Below are 18,995 nucleotides of genomic sequence, written 5' to 3' on the forward strand. Positions count from 1 at the left end.
AAAGCAAATATATATTACCAACAAGCACCCCTAAAAATGGAATTCCTCATTATCACAAGTTGTTTTTGGGGGGATGATAAGTTGTTTTCCTTCTTTTAATTTCACAACTGAGATAACTAAAAATATTAGTAGGTAGAGAACAGAGCCTTGGCCTCTAAAAAGTTTAGTTTCTGTTGTGTAAAACAGAGACAGTGACACACATTTCTAGTGCTGTGTAGACTGGGGTCAGCAAATGTTTTCCGTAGAGTTGGATAGAAAATATTTTAGCTTTTGTGATCCATACAGTCTCTGTTCCAACTACTCAACTCTGCTACTGAAGCAGGAAAGCAGCCATAGCTAACATGTCTGTGTTCCAAAAAGGCTACACAGTAAGAGTCTCAGCTGTTTCTCTTAAAATACCTCCCTTTATAACCTGTGTAGGCAAAAAGAGGGCCCAGATAATGATGTTACTAAATTCTTAAAGCACTGTGTAGCCTTTTAAAATTGGAGATGATTTAACAACATTGTGAAATGGGTAGATGAAAAAATTACCCTTAAGTCTAGCTCACTAAAACAACTCTCAATTTTTACACTTAATAATCCAGTTATCTATATCCATCCATTTTTTTGCATTACTTTAATCTTAATACTCAACATTTCTATGTAGTCTAGAAAGTCTCAAATTTGCACTTAAAATTTGCACTGTATTTAACTGTGTTTATGAAGTTCATCCTTACTGGTTATATGGATTGTTTCCAGGTTTTTGCTGTGCAGATAAACATGCAAGTAGTATCTCTGTGAAGATTTTTGGCTTCTTTTGAATTTCTTAGGATAAACTCCCATGAGTAGGCATAATCTTTATGGTGCTCATACACTGCCAAAATGCTTTCCAAAAGGTAAGATTCAATTATGTATACACTGACGTATGACTATATCAACATCTCTACTGCTTTTTGTAAGTGAATATTTTATTTTTTAAAAAGATTCTGTAATTTAGAAGGTATACATATCATTTACTTTGTTTTCCTTTGGTAGCTAGCTAAAATGACCTAAGTCTTCCTTCAGCCTTTTGAATTTTTTCTTGCCCACTTTTTCCTGTGAGCTTGATACTTTTTATCATCCTAGTAACATTTGAATGAGTTCTTCATATTATAAATCTTATTGTCTTTATTTGTTGCAAGTATTTTATCCCAGTCACTGAAGATTTTAGTTATGTGATTTTTTTCACACTACAAAAATTCTTGTATACTTTCAAATCTGTCAATCTTATGCTGCCACTTAATCCCTCCTCCCAATTTACTATGCAGTGGGTAATAATCTTTTCTTATCACCCCCTCTTCCCCCTAGTTTTAAGTTTGTCTCACTGCATATGAATTTTTAATATATGTTTGGCCTATTTCTTGGTTTTCTATTTGGGTCTACAATCATTATTTCTGAACCCCACTGAAGGGTAGGCTCTGGCCACTGATGAGAATAGCATGCAATGGCAGACTGCTTCTTATACTATACTTTGGCATACCTGTGGAGGTGATCAATCCTTGCCTAAATATTAGAGATGAACACTAAGCATAAATAAAAATGAAAGATACAAAAGTCAGTATAAAGAAAACAATGATTTCATACATTTAGACTCTTACCAGGGACTTCCCTGGTGGTGCGCTGGTTAAGAATCTGCCTTCCAGTGCAGGGGACATGGGTTTGATCCCTGGTCCGGGAAGATCCCACATGCCGAGGAGCAACTAAGCCCATGCACCACAACTACTAAGCCCGCATGCCACAACTGTTGAAGCCCAAGTGCTCTAGGGCCTGTGCTACGCAACAAGAGAAGCCACTGCAGTAAGAAGCCTGTGCACCTAAATGAAGGGTGGCCCCCACTCGCCACAACTTGAGAAAGCCCGAGTGCAGCAATGAAGCCCTCCAACACAGCTAAAAATAAATAAATAAATAAATAAATAGATTTAAAAGACAAAAAAGAAAAAAGAATTACCCAAGAATGATCACAGTACCATTAAAAAAAAAAAAAAAAAAGACTCTTACCAGCACCCTTTGATGCTGCAAAGGTGTTGTACTGAAAAAATCATCATGGTCATCTTTTGGCAACTGTTCCAGAAACTCCCTCATCTGCTGCTTTCTTTTAAGAGTTCCCACCTTGGCAGTTATCTTAATAGTTTGCTTCTTATCAGCATCACCGATCTTGCCTTAAGAGTTAGCAAAACATTTTGATAAGGACTTAGTCATTTATAGTAACTGCTCTATAAAGTTAACAGCCTTTGCAAAATCTGAATTGCATATTCACATTAAATAAACTCAGCCTCTGTTGTTAATATGTCTAAGCCTCCTATGTAACAAATGATTCTTTCTACACTGAGATCTGTGCAATATGATTAGATTACAAAAATACTCAGGAAGAAATTACATTAGGATAGGCAGGATGAGGTTGAAAAAGTTCTTTACCTGTGAGAAATGTTACCTCTCACATTTCCCTTGATGACTACATAACTTGATTTTGCTAAAATATAAACCTTACTGAATTAGAACAGGGATACTAAATATTCCCTAAAGCCTGGTATAGGACTTCTCTGGCATAAACCCTGGCCAGGAATGTATACTCCTATAAAAACTAAATATACTCTGAATTTTCTTATGAATCACCAGGGGGCCCTACCCAAGTGGCCTCAAATTAACTTAGATCCTTAGAACAATAATCCAGTTATTGCAGATTTCCTCCAACAAACTCAAAACTTTGTTTTTTTCATTTTTGGCCACACAGTGCTGGCATGTGGGATCTTAGTTTCTTGACCAGGCATTAAACCCGTGCCCCCTGCAGTGGAAGCGCAGTTTCTTAACCACTGGACCACCTGGGAAGTCCCTAAAGCTACTACTGATGTAAGTAAATAGGTAGGTCAGACTTAAAAATTAGACAGATGATCTCTGGAGGTCTTTCTAGCTTTAAAATTTAAAAAAATACAACAACAAACACAGATAATAAGACACATAGATAAGTATAAAATACATTTAATGAGTGATCAGAAATTGATACTGAGAACTGGGAAAAAACTATTTCCTACAAAGGTTACCATTTTGGCCTTTGGGGTTGACTGGCTTTTTCTTGGTGACATGTTTCTGGGATCTTTTTCCTCGGGGATTTTCCATGTATTTGCTCTGGCATTCATCAGCAGATCGAGAACCTACAGCCATAGCTACCTCTGACCAGAAACCAGGTTTGTGCTTTGGAACAGATGCAAAAGCACTATGGAAGACCAAAACCAGTTAAAGAACAAGAAATTCAAGTCAATAAAAAAAATAACCACTAAGGCATACCACTAAATCAAGAATTACTGAGCTGATGGAATTTTATCAAAATCATTCTAGGTAACTACTATATTTGGGAAGAAGATAGTATTCCCCCCACTTAATAACTTATTCTAGTGCTTAAAATACAAAGATGTAAGTTTACATATCTAGTAGATGCCTTCTATTTTGCTGTATTCTATTAAATCTGAAAAATCATGCCCATCTTTCAACATTTTTTCCTAGTCCAACTAATTAATGATTAGATCTTTGGGGAGACTCTGGCATGACTAATTTTTCTACCTTGTTGCACAAATCTTACTGCTGCTGAGTATATTGGAAGACAAGCTTAGTTTCTACATACTCCAGGTTATAAGCTTTTATTAAAAAATGTTACACTTGCTTTCATTCTAATTTATAGACAGTATTTTAGACATAATACTTAATTGAGGGAAATAAAAACTGAAACAGAAAAAAACTAAGTCAATATAAGATAGTTCTCCAATTTAACAAATGAGATACATTCCAAAATTTCACTGCAAATGATTACAGTAAGTCCGCTACATACAAATAAGTTCCATTCTGAGCGTGCGTCTTTTAAGTCCAATTTGTTTGTAAGTCTAACAAAGTTAGCCAACTAACAAAATCGGCTATATAGTACTGTACTGTAATAGGCGTATAATACTTTTCACACAAATAATACATAAAAAACAGACACAAAAAATAAAGAAAACATTTTTAATCTTACAGTACGGTGCCTTGAAAAGTACAGTAGTACTAGCTATATCACCGCTGCTTTTACGCTTCTGGACATCCTGGGCTTGAAATAAAGATACTGTACTACTGTAGTCTATACAGTACTGTAAAGTACACAAAAGCACAACCACTTGTAGAGGATGCACGCATGTGACAACGTACATGTGACACATGAACTAACTTACGTGGCTGGTCATGCAAACGCACGTTCACATCTTTGGAGTCACAACTTGAAGGTTTGTATGCAGGGGACTTACTGTCTTTAGAACCTGGAATACATATTACTGCCCCACCCAGAGATTTTATATATTGTGGTTAGGCTGATAGTTCTGCCAGAAAAATCTATTTAACTCACCAATTAACCTATGCAGCGTTACGCCGGTAAATTTTTAACAACGAATTCTCTGAGGTTAAAAAGCCTTGATTTGTAGTGCTTGTCAATTTCCATATTGTAAATACTCCTATTGTGGCTGATTTCAAACTATTAACATGCCATCACTGAATGTGGAGTAAGAAATGTGCAACAGCACACAATTATATAGAATTTCCACTATACAGATATGATGGACATAAAGAACCTCAAGAGAACAGATTTAGAAAGTGATGAGTTTGGAGTTTCAGTTTGTTTGTAATAAATTTATTTAATTTTTAGTTTTTATAATTTAATTTTTAATAATTTAATTTGTAAAATTCTTGAAAATTTAAGAATCAACTTTTATGAACAGAGATGATCAAACTACAGAATACCACTCACCCCATGCATAAAAGGAGAACAAATACTTATGGTCATTGAATACTTGTTAACAAATGTTCTACTCTTGCATAATTAATCATTCCACATGTGTTCTAAAGTGGAGAACTATAGGGAGGGGGCTCAAGCTTCCCTATTCGTGTATGTAGCTAACATGAAAGTCTAGGATTGCCTAAAAAGATTATTTTGTCATAATAAAAATACATAATGCATTTAATAAGAAGCTAGTCTGTAATTAACACTTCTCCTCTAGTTAATCCCAAATAATTTAAAAAGGCAAATGTAATCATATCACTCCAGTCCTACCTAAAAATCACTTCATCATTCTTAAGCATAAAAACCAAAATATTGACCCATGTTGCTTGCCTGTCTATTCTCATCCCCTACTGTTCTTTCCTCACTTTCTGTATGCCAGTCATTTTGGCCTTTAGTATTTTCAAATATGCTCTCTTACTTTCTACCTTTACATACACTGTTTAAATTTAAAATCTACTTATCATGACTCTCTGGCTTAAATACTTATTATTCCTTCAAATCTTAGTTCCAGTATCTGCCTAAACTAAGTCAGATTTCCCTGATACATACTGTCATAAACTTTGCTAAGTATCTGTCTACCCTACTAGGTTATAAGGATGATGAGGGGTACAAAACACTGGGCTGCAACTAGGAATCACTTAAGGAGCTTATATAGCAAAATGAAAGCAAACAGATTCAGACTCTATCCTTGAAGATTTCAATTCAGTAGGTCTGGGGTGGCAATCCTTTGCATTTTCCAAAAGCTCATGTGATTATTTTGCTTTGAAGTCAACATTAGAATTGCTTTACATTGTTTGTAAGAGAGAGGCATTACATCTAAGTGGAAAGTAGGAATAGGTGATAACAAGGAAAGGTTACAGGAAAGAGTTGACGTGAGATAAAATCTGAAGGATGAATAAAAATATAGCAGGTGAAAAAGAGCAATATTGGCAAAGAAATAAAGACAAGGAAACACCACATATGGTTAGGGAATGGTAAATAGTTCATATTTAGAGTACAGTAAATTTCAAAGAAACGGGTGCAAGTCAGAACTGTGAAGAAACTAGAGAAGCATAACCCAAACCCAACTCTGCCATATCTGAATATTTTAACGGCATACAGTCTAGGCACTTTTTAAACATTTTAAGTAAAATTGTCTTTTGGGGTATGGTTCTATGAATCTTAACAGACATATAGTTAAAGATACAGAACAGTTCCATCAGATTAAAAAAAAAACTAGTGCTACCCCTTTGTGTCCACCACTATAACCAATGGAAATCCCTGATCCATTTTCTTTCTTTTTAGTTTTATCTTTTCCAGAACATAATATAAATGGAATCATATAGTATGCAACCTTTTGGGCTGGTCTTTTTCACTCAGCATAATACCTCTGAAATTCATTCAAGTGGTTACAAGTACCAATAGTTCTTCCTTTTTATTACTCAGTAGTCCATTCACTGTAAGATCGTACCACAATTTCACTTATGCAGAAAATACCATGAAAATCAGGAAGAGAAATGAGCTATGTAAAACCAAACTATAATGCTGTTTATGAACTTCTGGGCCCACATTGCAAATTTTGATATATTTTCTTCTTTGTTCAGTTCAGAATATTTTCCCTTGAGACTTCCTCTTTGACCCATTGATTATTTACAGGTGTGTTATTTTACAACCACTTGGAATTTTTTGTTTTCTTTTATTGATTTGTAGTTTAATTCAACTACGGACTGAGAACACCCTTTATATAACTTTAGTTATTTTCAATTTAAGATGTTTTATGACCTAGTAAATGTTCTATCTTGGTGAATGATCCACCTATCCTTGAAAATGTGTTTTTTCCCCTACTGTTAAGTACACTACTCTAAAATGTCAGCGAGATACAGTTGGTTGATGGTGTTGTTCAGTTTCTATACCCTTACTAATTTTCTGTCTACTAGTTTTATCAATTACCCAGAGAAGAACACTTAAGTCTCCAACTATAACTGTGGATTTGACTCTTTTCAGTTCAGTACTTTCCTTTTAGTTCTGTCAGATTTTGATTCATGTATTCTGAGGTGCATACACATTCAGGATTGTTAGATCTTCCTGGAGAAATGACAGTTTTATCATTTTGTAATGTCCTTCTTTATTCTTGATATTTTCTTCATACTGAAATCTTTGATCAGTATTAGTAAAGCCACTTCAGCTATCTACTGAGTTTGCATGGAATTTATCCTTACACTTTTAATTTACCTAAGTCATATTTGAAGTGAGTTTCTTTTATACAACACATAGTGGGACTGTGTCTTCAAATTAATTCTGACAATGTCTTTTAAATGGTGCATTTAGATTATTAACATAACTAATGTAATTGTTTTTCTTTGTTCCTCTTGTTTTCTATTTCTTTCTGCCTTTTTTTAAAAAGTATTTTAATTTATCTATTACATATTTGAAGCTATCTGTGTAGTCTTTTAGTGGTTGTGCTGGGGTTTACTATGTACGTACTGAACAGTCTACTTAGAATCAATAACTTACTGCTTCAGAACCATCATACAAGTCTCTTCCTCCTTCCTTTTTATGTTATAGTTGTCTTCTGTATTACATTTATAAACACTGAAAAACTCCACCATACAATGTAGTATTTGCTTTAAACCATTAAACATTCACAAGTACTCAAGAGGAGCACAGTCTATTTACCCAGAGAGTTGCCCTCTTTCTAGTCCTCCGTTCCTGATATTGACTATGTCTTTCCTCTCTCATCTCCATTCTGCTATTAAGCCCATCCAGTGAGTTTTCAATTTTGATTATTTTTCAGTTCTAAAATTTCCATTTGGTCCTTATATTTTCTATTTCTTGCTGAGACATTACAAATTTCTGTTCAAGAATGTTTGCTTTTAGTTCCTGAAGCATTTTTATATACCTGCTTCAGAATTTTGCCAGATAACTCCAGCATCTGTGTCATCTCAGGAATTGCACCTGTTGATTATTTTTTCCATGAGAGTTAAACTTTTCCTGGTTCTTTGTATGCTAAGTAATTTTGGATTACTTCCTAGGCATTTTGAATTAGAAAACTCTGGGTCATATATATTCTATAGACAATCTTAATATTTTTGTTTTAGCAGGCAACTAAGCTAGCTGTAACCCGAGCTATAAATTCCAGTCAGTCTCCTGTGGTTGCAGTTTCAATGTCCATTCCGTTTTTAAAGCTCTGTAGTGCTATCAGGATGTACTGCATGTTGTATACCAGGTAGCTAGCCTGGAAACTGGGTGGTAGTCTAGAATTTAGTTCAGTTCTCAAAGTCTTGGATATGCTGTTTAGGGTCAGATCCACAAACGGGTAACATAAGGGTGAGCCCAAAAGTTCACAAACAACTTTATAGGGTTGCTTGCCCTAGCTCCTCCCTCTCCGCAATCTTGGGTTCCCATTTTTCGTTCTCTGGCAGAAACCTGGGGTTTTAGTTACCCGGCTCTGCTGCACACTTTATACAATTGCATCTTTCTCCAGTGCCAAGCAGAGAGGACAGAAAGAGAAAGCTACAAAATGGTTTGCCCCACCCTTTTGAGACCTCTTATTCCAATTGGAGAGGAAGGTTTCATACTTTCAGAGTTTTTAAGGAACGTGTGGGCCCCAGCTGCTGCTGTGATGTTTGCCCCTGCTGGATTATATGGGTACTGGGTTATAAGAGAAAGGAGAAAAAAGAAAGAACTGAAAGATTTCCTATACTGTTTCTGAGTGTTAGTAATCCCCTTTCCTGCTCAAGCCAGAACTGAAGGTTTCTCTTTGAACTCTCTTTGTCTTGCCTCAATGCCCCTTTCCTGGTTTTCGGTGGCCTTGAGTCTAGCTTGGGGGGACTATCAGAGAAAAACTGGAAATTCACTTCCAGTTTGGTGGTTCTTAAAATTCTAGTCTTCCCCAACCAACCTGTTATTATCTAACTTCCTGAGTCAACAAAAAGCTGTTCCAAGCAGTCTGTTCAGGTTTTACAGCTGCGTAGAAGAAACAGAGTGAAGTATGCTTACTCATCTTACTGGGAACTGGCATTTCTGCAGCTCAGGCATTTAAAAATCTCCTTGGATGATGTGAATATACAGCAGAGGTTGAGAATCTTTATTAAAGGAAATAATGGGAGATAGAGCTGGAAAAGATAACTGAGGTCAACTCCAGCTCTCAATGCAAGGCAGAAAAATATTTATATAATTTGAAGATGAGCAAGAATTCAAGTGAAGGTTTTTGATCTGTCAGAACCACAACTAACTATACATTAAGACTAATCTGGAGTTGTATAAAACATTACTCAGATGAAGAGAACAAAGTGCAAATACAAGGCTATTTCCACAGTTTAGGCAAAAGGCATTAAAGGTCTGAAAAAGAGCAGTGTCAAGAAAAAGGCTGCACAGGCATATCTCGTTTTACTGCCCTTTGCTTTATTTTGTTTTTTACAAACTGAAGGTTTGTGGCAACCCTGTGTCGAGAAAGTCTATTGGCGCCACTTTTCCCAATAGCATTTGCTCACTTCATGTCTCTGTCACATTTGGTAATTCTCACAATATTTCAAACCTTTTCATTATTATTATATTTGCTATGGTGATCTGTGATGTTACTTTTATATTGTTTGGGATGCCATGAACTGCGCATATGTAAGGTAGCAAATTTAATTGATAAATATTGTGTGTATTCTGACTGCTCCACTGACCAGCCATTCCCATCTCTCTCTGTCTTTGGGTCTCCTTATTCCCCGAGAGAATATTGAAATAAGGCCAGTAAATAAGTCTACCATGGCTTCTAAGTGTTCAAGCGAAAAGAAAGAGTTGCAAGTCTCTCACTTTAAATCAAAAGCAAGAAATGATTAAGCTCAGTGAGGAGGGCATGTCAAGAGCTGACACAGGCTGAAAGCTAGGCCTCTTGTGCCAAACAGCCAAGTTGTGAATGCAAAGGAAAAAGTTCTTGAAGGAAATTAAAAGTGCCACTCTAGTGTATACACAAATGATAAGAAAGTGAAACAGCCTTATTGCTTGCATGGAGAAAGTTTAGCGATCTTGACAGAAGATCAAACCAGCCACAAGATTCTCTTAAGCAAAAGTCTAACCTAGGACAAGGCCCTAACTCTCTTTAATTCTATGAAGGGTGAAAGAGGTGAGGAAGCTGCAGATGCAAAGTCTGAATCTAGCAGAGGTTGGTTCATGAGGTTTAAGGAAAGAGTCTCCATAACATAAAAGTGCAAAGTGAAGCATAACATAAAAGTGAAGCAGCAAGTGCTGATGTAGAAGCTGCAGCAAGTTATCCACAACTAGTTAAGATCATCAATGAAGGTGGCTACACTACACAACAGATTTCCAATGCAGACAAAACAGTCTTCTATTGGAAGAAGATGCCATCTAAGACTTTTCTAGCCAAGGAGGAAAAGTCAATGGCTGGCTTCAAAGGACAATCTGACTCTCTTGACACAGACTCATGCAGCTGGGGACTTGAAGCTGAAGCTAATGCTTGTTTACCATTCTGAAGATCTTAGAGTCCTCAGGTAGATTATGCTAAATCTACTCTACCTGTGCTCTATAAATGGAACAACAAAGCCTGGAGGACAGCACATTTGTTTACAACACGGTTTACTGAATTATTTTAAGCCCACTGTGGAGAGCTACCACTCAGAAAAAAAAAAAGACTCCTTTTAAAATATTACTGCTCATTGACAGTGCATCTGGTCACCCAAGAGCTCTGATGGAGATGTACAACAAAATTAATGTTGTTTTCAGCCTGCTAACATAACATCCATTCTGCAGTTTATGGATCAAGGAGTAACTCTAATTATCAAGTCTTATTATTTAAGAAATATATTTCCTAAGGCTAGAGCTGCCATAGATAGTGCCTCCTCTAATGGATCAGAGCAAAGTAAGCTGAAAACCTTCTGGAAAAGATTCATCATGACGATGCCATTAAGAACATTTGTGATTCATGGGAAGAGGTCAAAATATCAACATTCACAGGAGTTTGGAAGAAGTTGATTCCAACCCTCATGAGTGACTTGGAGGAGTTAAAGACTTCAGTGGAGGAAGTCACTGTAGATGTTGTGGAAATAGCAAAAGAACTACAATTAGAAGTGGAGCCTAAAGATGTGACTAAATGGCTACAACCTCGTAATAAAACTTGAACGGATGAGGAGTTGCTTGGACGAGCAAAGACAGTGGTTTCATGAGATGGAATCTACTAGTGAAGGTGCTGCGAAGATGGTTGAAACAACAATAAAGGATTTAGAATATTACATAATCTTAGTTGATAAAGCAGCAGCAGGGTTTGAGAGGACTGACTGCAATTGTGAAAGAAGTTCTACTGTGGGTATAATGCTATCAAATAGCTTTCATGCTACAGAGAAATTGTTCATGAAAGGAAGAGTCAATTGATGTGGCAAACAACACTGCTCTCTTAAGAAATTGCCACAGCCATCCTAACCTTCAGCAACCACCACCCTGATCAGTCAGCTGCCATCAATAACAAGGCAAGACCCTCCACCACCAAAGGATTCAACTTGCTGAAGGCTCAGATGATGATAAGCATTTTTAAGCAAAAAATTATTTTTTAACTAAGGTATATACACTGCTTTTTTGACATATGTTATTGCACACTTAACAGACTACAGTATAGTGTAAACATAGCTTTTATATGCACCAGGAAGCCAAAAAATTAACGTGACTTGCTGTGTTGAGATATTCGCCTTATTCTGGTAGTCCAGAATTGAACCCTCAATATCTCCTAGATATAGCTGGTAGCTTCCTAATTTTTTTAAAAAAATTAGATTAAAAATCAATAATAACAGAGTTTAAACCTAGTTGACTACAACAATTACGTCTTCAGAAACAGGAATGTCAGGCAAAGTGGACAGGCAAGGGAAAATAAGTTTGGTTTCTGACATATTAAGTTGGCTGTAGATGAGATTTATGTAGAGATGTCCAGCAGGCAAAGGAAAATACAAAGCTAAGTACAAGAACTCAGAACCAGAGACAGAGATTTGGGAGTCCCTGTACAAAAAGGAAAAGCAGAACTCTGGAAGGAAAAGATCACTGAGGAATACACTATTGCTAGCAAGAAAGCAAGCAGCCAAAACCAAGAACTTGGAAGAATAAGAGAACCTTCTCTGCCTGAAAGCAAGACAAAGAAGGAAAATGTAGGAAACTGAGAAAGGAAGAGTACAGTGGCACAAAGATGCCTTAGGAAGAGAAGGTAGATTTGAAAATGAATTCCAAATGTTATAAAGTTGAGGGTACACAAGAGAATGGAACACTGAATGTGGCATGTTTCTTTGTTATCCTTCTCTCTTTTATCAATCACATCTTCCTTTCTTTCTACTAGACATTTTCATCAGCATACCATTACACTCTGGCATGAGCCATCTTACAAACAAGCCAGCAAGCAACTACACATACATGTTCCCTTATCTTTACAGTCTCTTCTACGACTATGCATTCTTCTGTTCCCCATCATTGCCAAATTTCGTGTTCTGCGTCTAGGCTATCTTTACTCTCTCATTCACTCTTCATCTTTCAACTATGATCTGGCTTCCGATACTAATTACCACACTACTGAAACTGCTTTTCAAATCTATATAGCCAAATCCAATTCTCATCATACCTGATTTACCAAGCAGCACTAATTAAGAAACCGTGGACAAATCACTGAATTTTTAAGACTAATTTCTCTTCTATAAATGAGGCAGAAAAGACTGTATTAAATAATCTACAAATTTGGATTCAAATTTAAGGTTTTATAATAGTAAATTTAATTACAAAATGTTCCTTAAAATGTGAAGCTAAGTGAAAGAGCTGCATTTGTCTGTGTTGAAATAGTTTACCACTGCTTTACTGAGGCATGATTGACAAAATTGTATATAAAGTGTACATGTGATCCCTTGACATACATATACATTGTGAAATGATTACCACAATCAAATTAATTAACACATCTGTCACCTCACATAGTTACCCTTTCTGGGGTCGGAGGGGGAGGGGACTGTTGAAATATTAAATGGAAATGAAAAGAGGGTCACTTTTACTTTCCTCATATGTAGACTGCAGATGACCACAAAGTACCTAGGTTAGAAGTTATCTGTATTCTTCCTCCACTCTCTATATACATTTTAATTTCTCTCCATGTGTTTTTGGATGATATCTTCTATGTTAATGATTAGAAGTCATTAAATCAGCCCCTTACTGGAGTTTTTATGTTGCAAACTGTTTTGTGGCCACTCTAGATATTTCAGAGTGAAATCTAACTACTTACCAATGAAGTTTCTGTAATTCTTTCTTATTCCATTCCTCATCTTGAATTAAATCAGGTAAACATTCTAAGGAATGCCTGTTTGTCTTACCAGATCCCACTGTCTCAATAACTGGAAGCTCATTGCTAATATCAGATTTCTGAAGATTTTCTTTAGCAGAACATCTAGCTTTCTTTTGTTTCATATGAAATTCATTTTCACTTTCTTCAGTTTCAGATTCAGACATCACTGGGATTGTCTTTGTTTTTCTTGTGCTTTTTCTCAGGTGAACCACTATTTCTTTGGTATCTCTTGCTCTGGTCTTCTTAACAACAGCAGCTTTCCTTCTAAATTCCTTTCCTTTCTCACTCTCTTCATTAGACAAATCTGATGAGGACTGATGCTTGTAAAATGACACAGAGACTTGATTTTCAATTTTCTTCAATTTTGATAACCTTGTATTTTTCTTTAAGTCAGAGGTGACAGTTTGTTCCTTTTTAGGACTTGGTATTTTTATTTTCTGGTTGACAGTGAGTAAATCACATGCACTACAATCTTCCTTGTTTTTACTTTTATGACCCACGCTATACTCAAATGTATTTTCTAAAGTCTTTGTGGGCTTACTGATTGGACTTGTAGTTTCATTTAAGTGTGATTTGCTTTCTTTTTGATGCTTTTGCACTGCAAAATCTGTTACTGCTTTAATGGTGCCAGAGGACAGATTATAATTCATGCATTTTTGCTCTATAATTTTTTTAGATTTGAGTGGTGTTACTAAAATATAAGGTTTCTTCTGATTAACAGCCATATATTTTCTTTCTTCATCTGAGAAAAACTGTTCCCTTGATGTCAGAATATCAGTGGATACTCTGGATTCTTCAATTCTCTCTTTAATTTCATAAGACAAAACCAAAGATCAAAATTTCAAATTAGCTACAAACAAAATACAGAAAAAATATGTTCACAAATAAAATACATTTTTTTTCCCCCACAAACTCCATTTTAAACACTACTGTCAAATTAATCTTCCTGAAGCACTGGTCTGTTCAGATCACTGCCCCTTCAGTTGTAAACATATACTAATTTTCACACCAATCTGTCCATGACATCGCACAGTGTACTTAGTGTACAGTTCCTCTGCCTGGCCTTCAGTATAGTTCTAATTGCTAACTGTACTCCAATCTGAATGATATTCTATGTCTGTTAGTCCACTGTTCTCAGCTTTCATTAATGTCATTCACTCTACATGGAAAGTTTCCTTCACTCACTACCTGCTTCAATTCTGTTCTATAACCTGCTTTATTTCTGTCTCCTAACCCACCTATCCACAAACTTTGTCCTGATTCCCTCAACTGAATGAAAGCTCTCCTTCAAATTTCCAGAATATTTTCAAATAATATTGTTTGACAATGTGCCCTGTGTTCCTTAGCAATATGCCTAATCTGTGAGAAATAGGATGACTTTTGATAAAATGAAGACGGGTTGAGAAGGAACTGGAGCAACAGTTAAGGAGTGAATTTTTGCTAGTGCTATGCAAGCAGTCATCCACATATTTATTCCTTTCTCTGTACTAGAAAGGATATTTTCAACGGGGGCGGGGGACAGGGGGGTAGGGTAGCGACACACAGGTACATTTACATCCAGTATTGTGCTATGTTTTTGGTAGAAGCAGTCCTGAACTTTTTTTTTTTTTTGCACCAACTAGATTTTTTTTTTTTGAGAAATACTTCACATATTACATTATACAATATAAGGACTTGATATTTGTATATATTGTGAAATGATCACTACAATAAGTCTCGGTAACATCCGTTACCACACATAATTACAAATTTTTCTCTTTGTGACGAGAACTTTTAAGATTTACTCTTCTGGCAACTACTTTTCTTTTCTTTTTTTTTTTTTAAGCAACTTCCAAATACACAATACAGTATTATTAACTAGAGTCACCATGTTGTACATTACATCCCCAGGATTTCTTTTATTTTATAACTGGAAGTTTGTACCTTTTGATCACCTTCACCCATTTTCACCACCACCCCACCTCCGGCAACCACCAATCTGTTCTCTGTATCTATGAGTTGGAGTTTTTGGTTTTGTTTTTTTTAGATTCCACATACAAGTGAGATCATACAGTATCTTTCTCTGTCTGACTTATTTCACTTAACATAATACCCTCAAAGTCCATCCATGTTGTCACAAATGGCAAAAGTTCCTTCTTTTTTATCCACTCATCCATCAATGGACATTCAGGTAAAGATTTTGATGATGTTGATAACTGGGTATGTTTAAAGAGAGCTGAAACTTTCTAGTTCTAGCTGTCCAGGCCCTTTCACTTTTAGAAGCACAGCTACATCAAGTTAAATCACTACCATCATGATTCAGTTGCACATTGTTAGTGGCAAAGAGGGGGATCCAAAGAGAACCACAAATGTTGATGATCAGAGAACAACAGATCAAGGCAGTCCTGAACTCCTGAAGTTCTGTAAAGCTCTTCATTATAACGTCAAGATAGAATTGGGATAAATTTATACTACAGAGTTTATTAACTTTTATTCATTATATTATCTAGGAAGGACTGTAAATATTTTTTTTTCAGCTTGGGATCAATGGACGTGAGGCAGATTATAGTTTTGGTGGAGCTGACAAAGAACAGTTCTGCCAGCTGCCTTTATAGCAATGGTCATTCAAAAAAAAAACATGCCATTTCCTCCATGAAAGCAAAGTGGTTTCGTCTATTAACAGGAGTCTGTAATATAGGTTTGAGGTAAGCTGGCAGCCCAAATACCTTGCATCTAGAAAACTGAAAGAACAATCATCTTTCATTGCTTTGTTGATCAGTGTTCTTGGTAAGCTGATTAATTAAAAGGTATAATTTAGTGAAGTAAGCTGAATGCTGACCACAGGCAGTCTACATTGCAGTTTCTCCTCTTAAGCAATGAAAAAACAGAAATGTTAGGGCTGTATAAGTGAAGAACTCAATACTATATACATTGTAAACAACTGGACAACGTGGAGCTCACTAAGAATTTACCACTGCACCAACAGAGAAGGAAAGAGCAAGCATACCCAAACGATCACAAGCAAGGTCGTACGTGGCGGTGGCTCTTCGGAGGACGTCTGTTTCTTCTCCCCCTGCATCACTTTTCATTGATTTTCGAAGGCCAGGAACAAATTTTTCAGCTTTGTGTTTTTGTCTGGCCTTTCTTTCTTTCTTTTCACAAGCCCTAAAAACAAATATAGTATTTTTCCTCTAATATTGGTTCTCAAAAAAACAAAAAACTAAACTCATAGATAAATGAAACTCCCGCAGAGAAAGCTTTTCCCCCTAGCAGATTACCTTTAATCTTACATTACTTAAGTTTTTATGGCTTCTACCCTTTTCCTCCCACAAAGAATTTAAGTATAACATCTTACTAAGTCAAAATATTCAAATATGGGCTCTTAAGTTCTTCCTATCTACGCTCTTGTATTTCCTACTTAAACTGATATTATAAGAAAATTATATGACAAATTCTGCCAGTTGTGTTTTTGTAAATAAAGTTTATTGAAACACAGCCACATTCATTCTTTTCAGTAGTATTTATGTTGCTTTTCCACTACAAAGGCAGAGTCGAGTAGCTGTGATAGAGGCAGCATAACCATGAAAATACTATCTGCCCCTTTATAGAAAACACCTGCCAGCTCCTGTTACACATTACTACATTGTGACATGATTAATTAACTTACACAGCCTATCCCCTATGACTTTTTAAGGGCAAGAATTAATCAAATTCTTTGTTTTCCCAGTACTGATACAGTGTCTGCTAAGCAGATGACACTTAGTAACTACTGAGGGAATGAATGAATGAATTGAAAAAGGCCCAAGAATTTCAGACTCATGTTTAACAGCTACATGCCTCTTAAAGGGAAGGTGACTGTGGATGACTCCTTGAAATATGTCAACAGTCTTATTTTCCTTTTAGATTTATTCCATATGACAGAAGTTCTAGTAAAGTGTTACTGCCTTCTGAAAGTTTAATATCAAAGAAAACTTCAAAACTGGCATTTTCAAAAACAGAAATGAAAACCACTTTACGTAGGCTACATGAGTACATACATTTGTAAAAGCTCAACAAATTTTATGCCTAAAATGGATACATTTTATCAAATGCAAATTATACCTCAATAAATTTTTTAAATTAATTAATTAATTAATTTCTGGGTGACCTTGGCTCTGCTTTATTGACCTCAGAGCACCCTTTGGATGCAGTTAAAAAAATGAACACACACAATGAGAAGAGAGCTGGATCCAGGCTAAGTTCTTTTTTAAAAAGTTAAAAGGTACTTTACCTTAACTGTTCTAAAAAATTATCAACGTACTCTTTCCATTTTTCTGGAAATCCAAACATAAATTTCCTTATGAGATAATTTGGGTAACCTATGTAATGATAAACAAAGATCATCTGAAAGCCTACATTTTAAAATGATGTCATTAATTCATTAAATAATTTAAAAATATATACTTATCGCTTACTATGTGCCAGGCACTGTCATAGATATTGAGGATTCAGCAGTTAACAAAATAAACAAAAATCTTGCCTTCATGAACACTACCTTCTAAACAGAAAGCAAACCAATAAGCAAAACATCTTGTTTGTTAGATGGTCATTGATGCTGTGGAGAAAAATTTGGGGAAATATATATAAGGGGGATAGGGATCCCAGTGTGTTCATTCTAGGGGAGGAGAAAAGAGGCAGGCAGCATTTCAAAAAAGGGCAGAGAAGTTCTCACTGAAATAGCATCATTTGAGTAAAGCCCTGAAAGACATGAAGGAGTGAGCAACATGGCAGTATGGGGTTAAAGCACTGGAAGCAGAGGGAACAAAGTGAAAGGCTATGAGGCAAGAGTGTGCCTGGCTTGTGAGCAGAATGACAAAGATCAGTGTAGTTGAAGTGGAGCGAGGAGAAGCTAGAACTAGGAGGTTACTCAGAGGCAGAGTAACAGAGGCAGTTGGGGGAGATTATACAGCCTTGGGGTCATTTTATGGACTGAGTCTTTTACTTTGGGTGAGATGGGAAGCTACAGGAGAATTCTGAGTGGAGGAGCCACAGAATATGACTTACGTTAACAGCACTGAATTAGCGGCTATTTTGGTAACAGCCTGTGGAAGTACATGGGGAGAAGCAATGAGACCAGTTAGGAGGTTACATCTCCAATGATTTAGACAAAAGATGAGCAAAGTCTGGACCACAGTGGTTCAGCAGAGGCCTGGGCTCTGGATAGATCATGAAGATAATGCCAACAGGCAGTACTGACATACTAGATGTTGAGTGTGAGAGAAACTGAGGATTTAAGGTTATCTCCAAGAAGTCTGGCTAGCCGCTGGAACCACGGGGGAGGAGGAGACAGCCTATGCAGATTTAAGGGAGAAGATTAGGTTTTAGACGTACTAACTCTGAGATGCCTGTAGATATCCTAGTGGAGATGTCAAATGAGCAGGTAGAAAATGAGTTCAGTGGCTTGGGGGGTTATAAGAGATATAATGACAGAGATATAAATTTGGTATCTGTCAAAATGTGAATGAGATTTAAGCCTAAAAGAAATCAGCACAGCACTGAGTGTAGAAAGAGCCGTAGTCTATCCCATTACTTGGAGGCAAAGCAAAAAGAGAAAAGTAAGCAAAGAAACTAAGAAGGAACAGGGAGTGAAGGCAGCATGAAAATATGGTGTTCCAGAAGCCAAGTAAAGAAAGTGTTTTAAGGGGCGGGGGGTGAAGGGGAAACTGAGACGAAGCGAGAGAGTAGCACAGACATATATATACTACCAACTGTAAAATAGTCAGTGGGAAGTTGTATAACAAAGGGAGTCCAACTCAAGGATGGAAGATGCCTTAGAGGACTGGGGTGGGGAGGGTGGGGGGGACTCGAGGGGGGGGGGAGTCAAGGAAGGGAGGGAATATGGGGATATGTGTATAAAAACAGATGATTGAACCTGGT

General features: G+C 36.4%; 1 protein-coding gene across 7 annotated transcripts in view; it reads right to left on the minus strand.

Moving 5' to 3' along the window:
- MIS18BP1 (MIS18 binding protein 1) overlaps positions 1 to 18,995 on the minus strand; it is a 51,746-nt gene that overhangs the window by 11,439 nt on the left and 21,312 nt on the right. For 4 of the 7 annotated variants that reach the window (XM_057723673.1, XM_057723672.1, XM_057723670.1 and 1 more), the window contains exons 7-11: positions 17,350 to 17,437; positions 16,087 to 16,244; positions 13,041 to 13,905; positions 3,057 to 3,229; positions 2,017 to 2,177 (exon numbers count right to left, since the gene is read on the minus strand). In XM_057723673.1, coding sequence (XP_057579656.1) covers positions 2,017 to 2,177; positions 3,057 to 3,229; positions 13,041 to 13,905; positions 16,087 to 16,244; positions 17,350 to 17,437 — 1,445 coding nt within the window. Of the gene's footprint in view, positions 1 to 10; positions 1,906 to 2,016; positions 2,178 to 3,056; positions 3,230 to 13,040; positions 13,906 to 16,086; positions 16,245 to 17,349; positions 17,438 to 18,995 lie in introns of those variants that run through there. The other 3 variants (XR_009051475.1, XM_057723674.1, XM_057723675.1) reach the window with 3 other exon arrangements.

The sequence above is a fragment of the Hippopotamus amphibius genome, chromosome 2 (assembly GCF_030028045.1).
Source record: "Hippopotamus amphibius kiboko isolate mHipAmp2 chromosome 2, mHipAmp2.hap2, whole genome shotgun sequence".
In the NCBI taxonomy this organism is placed as follows: Eukaryota; Metazoa; Chordata; class Mammalia; order Artiodactyla; family Hippopotamidae; genus Hippopotamus; species Hippopotamus amphibius.